We start from the raw sequence: 10,158 nt of genomic DNA on the forward strand, positions 1-10,158 counted from the left end.
TCCAGTAGAGGAATAACTGCTGAGCAAATAATAAAAAAGGCTCAGAGGCTGTCTTGTTTTTTGTCATACACTTTCCTGTGTTTTTGGAGGATTAACATTATTCAAGTCAATATGTTAGCATGTATTAAAATTGAAACTAGACTGAGGTTGTATTTTTTCTTCTACAATTTGAGCCATTTCATAAACAAACAGGTATAGTAGAGTCGGTGTTATATAATGCATTGTAAGGGGCAGCACACACTGTTGGACTTTGTAACATGTAACAGTTCTGTTCTTATTGTACTTTATTTCACTGGAAAAATAGACTATTGTTTGTCACTGGAAGGAATTATGTAATACTTGTTTAATAGCATGCAAAGAAATGGAAACAGTAAAAAAACTGCTTATCATGTTCTTAAAGTTGAAAAAATAATCATTACATTTAGGAAGTTATTTTAGTTTTTTTATTTTAGAAGTTATTTTTGGTAAGTAAACATTTTATTTTTAAGTACATCAGGGCAGAAAAAAGGTACACAAGATCCCGCCCCAAGACACACTTGTGAAACAGCAGGTTTGAAGAGTGACGTCAGCAAGTCAAAGCCACAGAGAAGAACTCTGAAGGAGAGACGACAAGACAGAAGACAAACATTTCCTGACACTGTACTGTATCACCTTGCTTAAAATCACCTCTGTTTTCCTTTCATTGGTATTGAAGAGAGTAGCTGGGTTGAACTTAAACTTTTTTACAAAGACTTTGCTTCATTGTACTATAAATATCCACAGAAGAATTTGGAGAAGAGATTTATAGAAAATGAGCTCAACCATCAAGGACCGGATCATGGACAGCCTGGGTAGTCTGGATTCAGACAGTTTGAAGAGATTCAAGGAGAAGCTCATTGATATGGGAAAAGATGGCCAGTTCCCTAGAGTAGAAGTCGTCAACTATGATACGATAGACCTGGCAACACGTCTGATTGCTGTCTATCAGGAACATGGAGCAGTTGAAAACACAATTAAAATTCTGCGTAACATTCACGAAAACAAAATCGCTTCAGATCTGGAAAACAGGATGAAAGTTGGTAAGTTCTAAAGGTGATTATTTTAAATCAGATTTATGTTTTGGTTCTTTACTTCACAGAATAGTTAAAATCTAAGTACTATGATATACTGTATATGTACATTGTGTTGTATGCACCGTGATCTATGCATGAAAGAAAAACAAAAGAAAAGTGTTCATTTATATTTTATAAATACACCTGTGCAATGATACTGACTGTACTGCAGTAGGTCAGAAAGATCATTAAATCTGCTGGGTGGCAGCTGAGTGCTGGAGTCTGGTTGTGAGAGTGTGGAGCTCCGTACTGTTACTGCAGTCATCAGTGTTTCACCCGTACTGACATTTTCCTTCATTGTCATTGACAGATGACTCTTCCGACGAGGACGAGGATGATGATGAAGATGAGGATGAGGACGGTGAATATTTAACATTTATTTAACATTTTCAATATTTCAGAAGAGCTGCCATCTTGTCAGAACCTGCCATCCTCTCACAATGTTTTGAATTAAGAAAATACAGAGAGAACAAAATGATTTTTGATCTACTCCTTTAGTTGAAAAATCAGTAACACAATACCTATTAAATCTCTATCCTCTGTTTTCCTTTGCCTGCAGATGACTTTGCTGGAGCTTTTGCTAACTAACTTAATTTTTTTTGGTTTTTGCATATTGTAAAACTGTTGCTGAGTTATTAATACCTACAATTCTGAATAAGCAGGTATCTACTTCCTGTAATGGACATGAATTGTTGTGTACTGTAAACAGTTATGGGCGGCACGTTGGGAGACAGTAGTATATTGTGGTAGTAGAGACAGTGGTAATGTTACAGTAGTTGAGACAGTGGTAGTGGTAGTACTGACAATGGTAGTACTGACAGTGGTAGTGGTAGTGTCATAAAAGCTTTTTCAGGACCTTATGCAGATGGCAGAATCCGGAGGGGAGTGAGAGAAACACGGGGAAAAAGACTAGGAAAAAGCCGGAGTGGGATCCGGTGAAGGGTCGGGGGAATAAAGAGGGTAACGGGGCCAGGCGCTCCCAGCCCTGGACCCAGATGGTCAGGAGCCAGTTGTGAAGTCGATGCCATCAAGGCCCTCCTGGACTCACTGCTAAACAGGCTTCCAGGTGTCCATCTTCCAAAGCTGAGCCCAGGCTGGTAGGAGCGTCTGGCTTTTGTAGGACTGGGGCTGGAACCGGAGGCAGGTGTAGGAAATCAAAGATAAACAAGAAAGGGCTTCCTTGTCCTTAAGAAGAAGGGTAATGGTGGTAGAGCAGAGAAGTGCAGAGACCTTTTTGTGGGCAGTGGCTCAAAAGGGGAGAAGGGGCACTTTCCGGGGCAGGATTTGTTACATTAGAGTATCCTGGATGCAAATCAGTGCCCACTTGTATTTCTGTGTTTTTTAATTTTACAGGAAGTTTGGATGTGACTTCAGAGGCATTATAATATTCACAACCTTGGCAAAAAATGGTTGTCCATAATTGCTGATTAACATAATTGCTGTTTGATTAACAGACAATATATTATACACCCTCTACTGAGCATATGAGTGATAACATAGGGCGTAATCTAGAGATATTTTTGAGGTGAAAAAAAGATGTTTAAAAAATATGCTGAACATGTGGGTCGAATGTTAAGCCAGAATCGAATATCACCCCTAGGTTTTTTCATTTAGACTGAAGCTCAAGTACAGAACCATCTACAGACAGGGTTACAGGATTGGCATTACAAAGTTGATGGGGGGTGCCGATAAGCATGACTTCAGTCTTGTTGCAGTTAAGATGAAGGAAATTTTGAATCATCCAAGTTTTTGTCAGACATGCAATTAGATAAAATAGAGAAAGCCACATCAGTGTCAGGTTTGGTAAGGATGTATCATCAGTATTATCAGCATGGAAATGATAGCTGAGGCCATGTGATCTTAAAAGCTGACCAAGTGGAAACATGTGTTGTGTCAAACAAATGACAGCAAACTGGGTGTCAGTGTAGCAGAAGTCTTCTTTATTACATATGCATATGGGAGCCTACCTCTTGCAGGCCAGACTCAAAGAAGTATTACAAAGAGTGGTCTTTTTGTACAGTAAACTTGTCCATAAAAGGGACTTGACATCGGCTGTGGACATGAAGAACAGTTAAGCAAGTTTCTCATTGTTTTTGTAACACTGCCAGGAACATATGGCAGTTCTGCCTTGCGATTACAACAGACATGACAGTTCAGCATATACAAACAAAAGTGGAACAACATACTTTCACAAGTGCTGGAGTGGAAAGTTTCAAGACAAGTGTTTAAGATATCAAAGACTTATAGAAGAATTAAGAATAATTCCTTCACATGTAAATGCCCAGTATCAAGCCCTGAGGAACACCAGACTTAACAAGACCAATTTCAGACCTACTGTATACCCATTAAGAGAGACAAAGTGACAGCGAACAGTGAGGTAAGACTTGAACCACTTGAGAGCAGTGTCAGAATTGGAGATGGGGAGAAAATTGTTGATCGTCGAGAGCCATGTTAGGCTTTTTTGGCATGGGGGTAATGGCAGCAGTTTTGAGGACCGTTGGTACAATGTCAGTGCTCAAGGATTCATTTATAATATTGAGGACAATGGGATAGAGAGAAGAGAAACAGGACTGAAATAAAGTGGTGGGAATGGGATCTAAAATAGATGTGGTGGGTTTCATGTGCGTAACTAGTTTATTAAGAGATGTTGAGTCCAGAAGAGAGATGTTGGAGAGAGAAGAACCAGAAAAGTTCCTCTCGTAACACATCTTAACAAGAGGACAATGCATAAAAAAGTTACCAATTACATGCAATACCAAATGCAATCTCTTTCCATTTTAAGAGCAAGAGTTCACATGATAGCACATCAAATCAAAGAATTTGATGGAATGGAATTACTACACACATAGACTGTATATTTTTTGTAAATAGGCTACAGGCAGTTTTGATTTTCATCAAAACTTAAGTCATACAATATTTACCGATGTAATCGTTCTTGTGAGGCAAGACTCTTCTGTTTCTGTACGTAGAATGTAGCCTAAGGAACTGGCTTTTTTGATGACCATTTACCACTAGTTGTGCCCCAGTTATGAAGCGATGTACTCCCTTTAGCTGCCTCCCTAAATTCTCTTTTTTCTCTCTTCTTTTTTATTCTGAAGGCTCTCCTGTTTCTGTGACTGAACCATATATATACATATGTACTGTATAAAGAATTCACGTCAGTTGTTTATATCAAATTCAAAAAGACTGGCTCGTCTACTCAGTTAACTAAATTTTCTTAAGGAAATTTCAAATCTAACTAGTTAAGTAGCCATGCAGACATTAACTTGGTGAGTTCATCAGTTTGCAAACATAGAATAGGTGAATGAAAATAGTCTTTCTTAAACACAAAGTGCTCAATATGACATCCTTGCTGTATTACTTTTTACAGTCCTTCTGAAAAATCTGTGTATCGTCTCACTGTTCAGAAATGTTTAACATGAGCACCACAGGTGTGAAGTCTGCATTGTACAGTATATTACACTGTTCCAAATATTTTATATAATGTTTGCACATTTCCACTAACTTTATAATGTGATGTAGATTACTTTGCCTCAACAGTTTTGAAATAAGCATAACCTATAATATTTGATATGTACCATCCTACTCCTTTTAAGAGAAAGCAGTGGCTAGTTCTGTATTGCTAAAGCAGGACATAAATCTGTCTGACTTTTGTGTTTCACCTGCAGATGAGTTTCCAAGACTACTGTGTAAGTAGTTTGTTTGTGTGCCTTTGTGTTTTAACATTGCTATTTTTCTCCTGACGAGTCAGTAAGTTTAAAAAGATACATATTAGATTCTTTGGTACACATATTGTATGTGCAGGTGTGCTTCTACAACACTGAAAGCTGTGACAATAACACTATTATTTCTTGTACATGCATGCCATTACATCTGCTGTTTCCTTTGAATCTACACTTAAAGGAAACTTTGTATAGAATGTAGGTCACAATGGATTACGACACCTGCTAAACAAAAGTGAGATGTTTTTCAAGATTTTCAATATAAGTAGGGACTTACAAGCAGTCTAGTATTCAAACTGTATGCTCATTAAACAAGAATCTCAGTTTAAATGAATATTAAAACCCGTCCAACACATGCTTTCCTTTATTTTGCCTGCAGGCCGGCTTGCTGTGGACCTGGGTGAGTAGCCAAAGTGTTGCAGAACTTCATTTACATGATTCCTGAAAGAGCAGACTAACTGGACAGAGACACACAATGCAGTCAATGCTGGAAAGGATCAATGCTAACCACTGCTCCACCTTGTCAGTCTTATTACCAGCTCACAAGCCAGAAAATTATTAAAATAAACTGTATTTTGTGGTTTGGGATGGTTTTCCTGGGATTATGTGCATTAAATTAAAATTCTGTAAAATTACTATGTAAGTGGTATGATGAGCAAAGTCAACAGCTGGTAGCCGACATCTGTAAGTAATCAGAATAAGATCAGATCCACACCAGAGATTCTTCTGCTGAGTGAAATATTAATAAGAAAATGAAAAAAAAGAACAATGCAGAGGAAAGAAAAAACAGTAAGAGTCTCCCAGGTTATACACTACATGATGTAGGAAAATAGATTCTTCAGTATTGTTGGTGTTCTTTGTAATTTCAAGAATTAATACAGAGATCATCCTGTTTGTTTTCACTACTGCCATGACAACAGTATTATTGGAATGTTCCAGTGCTGTAGTGACAGTAGCAGGAAAAGATGTAGTGACAAAAGTAGTGCAATAGTGACAGCAATATTCACAGTAATAGTGACAGTATTAGCAACAGTAGTGACAGCAGTGACTGTAGCAATAAATGTTGTAGAGACAGTAGTAGTATATAGTGGTAGTAGTGTCAGCAGTAGCAACTGCAAAAGTGACAGTAGAGACATTTTAAGTGACAGTATTAGTGAGAGCAGTAGTGACAGAAGTGACAGTAGTACTGACAGTAGTAGTGCAGTGGTGGCAGTAGTGACAGCAGTGGTGTGTGCATGTGCTGTTGGTATCTCAGGGCTGAGTATCACTAGAAGATCAGTGTTTACAGCCTGAATGTAATGTGAAATAATGAAAGTGTAACAAAGCATAGTTCAGGACTCTATGGAGACGGTATAATCCGGAAGTACTGTAAGTGGAGAAGAACATCAGGGGAAGGTACAGCAGGATAGGACAGGTTGATAGACAGGGAGGCATGATGACTGTGATCCGGTGCTCAGGTGGCGTGGTTCTGCCAAAAGTTCAGATAGTCCGAGTGGGGAATCCTGGGTGCAGTCCGAAGTCCAAAATCCATCCAAGACAAGACAAACACGGTTAAAATCAAGAACAGGATCTGGAACAGGGACAGGGAATAAAACCAAGGTAATGAGGCCAGGCGCTCTGATAGTCAGGACGCCGTGGTGAAGCCGATGCCGTCGGGTCACTCCTGGCCAGGAATAGCAAGAGCAGCAGGCTTAAATAAGGAGACAGAACAGGGGGCAGGTACTCAACTACAATAGAAGGGATTACGATCGGGACAGAAAGTGAGTTCACTGCTATCTCCCCACCAGCACAAGGTAAGGAAAAAAGCACCTCTCAGTTATTTGATTTTTACAGAATTTTTTTTCTTATTTTACAGAAAGATGCAGACCAAGAGGTAAGGAAAATAGGCTTTGTTTTACTCAGCCAAAAAGGTTCAGTTGGATGTGTTCTACTTAGTAAGTTACACCATACCTTGAATTTCATATTAGAAAATATCTGTGTTTTATTGTTCCCTTAAATTCCAGAGATGTTCTTCTCCGCTGTGACATCAGTGGCTGTCCTAGTGAATAGGTTTCTCAGATTCTGCTTCTTTGTCCTCTGTAACGGTTTGATAAAGCACGCTCACTGACGTGCAAACAGCATCAATATGGTTGTTTCTGTTCATGTCAAATGTGGGAGGAGTTTCTGAAATATCCCCACCTGGGGGGGCAGGTTTACTGTCCCAGGAGTCTGAATGATCTTCTAGATCCCATCTCCCCAAATAAAAGAATGAGCAACACATCCTCTTTTACCCTTCTGTGTCGTTCCTTCCTTCTGTTCTTGAACTCTCTGATTTCTGTGGTGTTGGCATCTCAGCGCTGAGTATCACTAGAAGATCAGTGTTTACAGGCTGCATGTGATGTGAGCTAATGAAAGAGAGTTCACGGCCATCTCCCTGCCAGCACAGAGCGAGGAAAAAAGAACCTCCCAGATCTCTGATACCTTTTTTCTTATTTTTACAGAAAGATGCAGACCTGCAGGTAAGGAAAATCTGTTTTGTATTACTCGGCCAAAAAGGTTCAGTTGGATGTGTTCTACTAAGTGAGTTATGCTATACCTATATACTTAATACATATTTCTTTAGATATTAGAAAATGTCTGTGTTTTATTGTTCCCTTAAATTCCAGAGATTTTCTCCTCCGCTGTGACATCAGTGGCTGTCCTAGTGAATAGGTTTCTCAGATTCTGCTTCTTTGTGTGCTGTAACGATTTGATAAAGTACTGCCATTGACGTGTAAACAGCATCAATATGGTTGTTTCTGATCAGGTCAAATGTGGGAGGAGTTTCTGAAATATCCCCACCTTGGGGGGCAGGTTTACTGTCCCAGGAGCCTGAATGATCTTCTAGGTCCCATCTCCCCAATAAAACAATGAGCATCATATCCTCTTTTACCTTTCTCATTTCCTCCTTCTGTTCTTGAACTCTCTGTTGTTTCTGATAATAGCTAAGCAGTTTGTTTTTGTTTTTAAAGAACACATAGAGTCAGAAACTTGGTTTTATGTCCCATGAGAAGACTGATGCCTTTATACAATTCAGTGTCCCCATTATATGTAGCCATTGATGTCACAGCTGGATATACTCACCCTGACACACAAGATCATCCTGCTGCACACCTGATTTCAACACAGACAGCAGTGAAGACATATCTGTTCACACACCTCATCTCAACACAGACAGCAGTGAGACACACCTGTTCACACACCTCATCTCAACACAGACAGCAGTGAGACACACTTGTTCACACATCTGAACTCAACACAGACAGCAGTGAAGACACATCTGTTCACATACCTGATCTCAACACACACAGCATGTAACGAACAGTTCTTTCCGGACCCTATGCGGACGACACAGTCCGACGGAGTGGGGAAACACTAGGGAAACGTCATGCAGGAATACGGGGCAGAAGAGGTGTCCAAGGTGCGCTGGTGCGCTGGTGCACGGGGGAGGTGTGGCCGAGGCGCGGCGAAGAATCCGAGAGAGTAGTCCATAGAGTATCCAAAACACGAAGGTAAGTCCAAAACCAGGAGATCCATCAAAACACGACGTTAAAACCACGAAGACCGGGTCGGAACCGGCGGACGGCGGACGGCAGACAGGGGACAAGGAACAGGAACAGGAATAGGGGGTTAAAACCTTAACGGGACCAGGCGCTTCCAGGTCCTGGACTCGCACGATATGGAAATCAGATGCAGAGCCCGGATCAGCGTCAGCGCCTGGCTTTTAAGGTGGGCTGGGAATGGGAAACAGGTGCAGAGAATGAAGTCTTAAGTGAAAGGGCTGGAGCACCCTTAAGGAGGGGGGACTATAATCGTGACACAGCAGTGAAGACACACCTGTTACTTCCTCCAGCTAACACAAACAAAAATTCTGGAACAAAGTTTTGTTTCTTTCTCTTTACAGAATTTGAGAGTGCACGCAGGAATGCAGGTGAGACTGTTTGGTTTCTCAAGCATTCATCAATCTCAGTGCACTGGGATTACTTAACACTGTTCATCCACAGATCTTCTCATTCGTCTCCTTTCTTGTCCATAGTGGATGTGACTCTGGACCCCAGAACAGCTCATCCCCATCTCATTGTGTCGAGGAATGGAAAACAAGTCAGACATGGTGACATACGACAGGATCTCCCCGACAATCCAGAGAGATTTACTTCCTGTGTCAATGTCCTGGGAAAGGATGGGTTCACTTCAGGTCGACACTACTGGGAGGTGAAGGTGAAAAATAAGTCCGCCTGGACTTTAGGAGTTGTCAGAGAGTCCATCAAAAGGAAGGGGCAGATCACACTGTGCCCTGAGGCTGGCTTCTGGACTGTGTGGCTGAGGGGTGGGACATACACAGCAAATTCCACTGTCCCTGTTGACCTCCGGCTGGCCCAGAAGCCCCGGAAGGTGGGGGTGTATGTGGATTATGAGGGGGGGCAGCTCTCCTTTTACAATGTGGAGGAGGAGTCTCATATTTATACGTTCACTTGCAACTTCAGGGAGAAGATCTACCCTTTCTTCAGCCCCTGTACCAATGATGGGGGTGAAAACTCAGCCCCACTGATCATCACTCCTGTCAGTCCCTCTGAGTGACACATAATATCTATAGGAGGGGCAGCATGTATAATAACTGTTGTGTATTTTGGGTTCATTGACTTTCTGTTCTGTTTGTGTTGTGTTGTTGACTAGTATGCATATTGTGTTCTGTTTTTTGATCACGCAGTTTTGTGACTCGAGCTCCTTTTCTTCTGATTTCTGATTCCCTATAGGATCTAGCATGTCAAACATCACCATAGCCTGTGAGAGTTACAAAAATAACATTTACTGTAGATCAGCAATATCCAAAAGCAACATGGAATTATTACATTTGTGAAAGCTATCAGCCAGAGATTTTCATGAAAATCATTCTGCTTTCAAAGTTACTGTACTAATAAAAAAGTGAAGGCTGTACAAATTCTAAAGCTGATTATTTCGGAAAATAAATATGTTTTTTCTGTATTTTAACCTGCCACCTCTGCTGCCTTTCAGTCTCTAGCAAAATTGTAAAGACAAAGAGAGGAAGTATTAAAATTACAATGAAAGCTAAAATAAAGTTTTCCTGTATATTGAAACAGTAATAATCTCTTATGTTCACATAACGGACTTAAGAAAACACTGTACAAACAACCCCAGTGAATGCACTTTCTCTGATTGTTTAGAGATTGTCCACACAGTACAGCAGATGTAAGTGAGTTTATGATCGGTGACCTCAGGTCTATATGTGGAATAACTACATGCAGACAGCACCCCAGGTCTGGAACTGAACCCCAGACCCCAGCAATGAAAGGCAGCAATGCTGTTTC

At 40.6% G+C, this 10,158-nt stretch overlaps 1 protein-coding gene across 2 annotated transcripts; it reads left to right on the forward strand.

Moving 5' to 3' along the window:
* The first annotated feature begins 389 nt into the window (after nucleotides 1-389).
* Nucleotides 390-9,936, forward strand: LOC148660507 (E3 ubiquitin-protein ligase TRIM69-like). Of its 2 annotated transcripts, XM_088637960.1 has the most exons (8): nucleotides 390-1,058; nucleotides 1,402-1,452; nucleotides 4,760-4,780; nucleotides 5,193-5,213; nucleotides 6,669-6,686; nucleotides 7,294-7,311; nucleotides 8,736-8,762; nucleotides 8,868-9,936. In XM_088637960.1, the coding sequence occupies exons 1-8, from the start codon at nucleotides 791-793 to the stop codon at nucleotides 9,407-9,409; spliced, it is 966 nt and encodes a 321-aa protein (XP_088494086.1). In that variant the 5' UTR covers nucleotides 390-790; the 3' UTR covers nucleotides 9,410-9,936. The 2 variants fall into 2 exon arrangements, with proteins under 2 accessions (XP_088494086.1, XP_088494087.1); XM_088637961.1 differs by lacking the exons at nucleotides 6,669-6,686; nucleotides 7,294-7,311 and having other exon boundaries at nucleotides 392-1,058.
* Nucleotides 9,937-10,158: the final 222 nt, after the last annotated feature.

The sequence above is a fragment of the Lepisosteus platostomus genome, chromosome 6, assembly GCF_059453375.1.
Source record: "Lepisosteus platostomus isolate fLepPlt1 chromosome 6, fLepPlt1.hap1, whole genome shotgun sequence".
Lineage (NCBI taxonomy): Eukaryota > Metazoa > Chordata > Actinopteri > Semionotiformes > Lepisosteidae > Lepisosteus > Lepisosteus platostomus.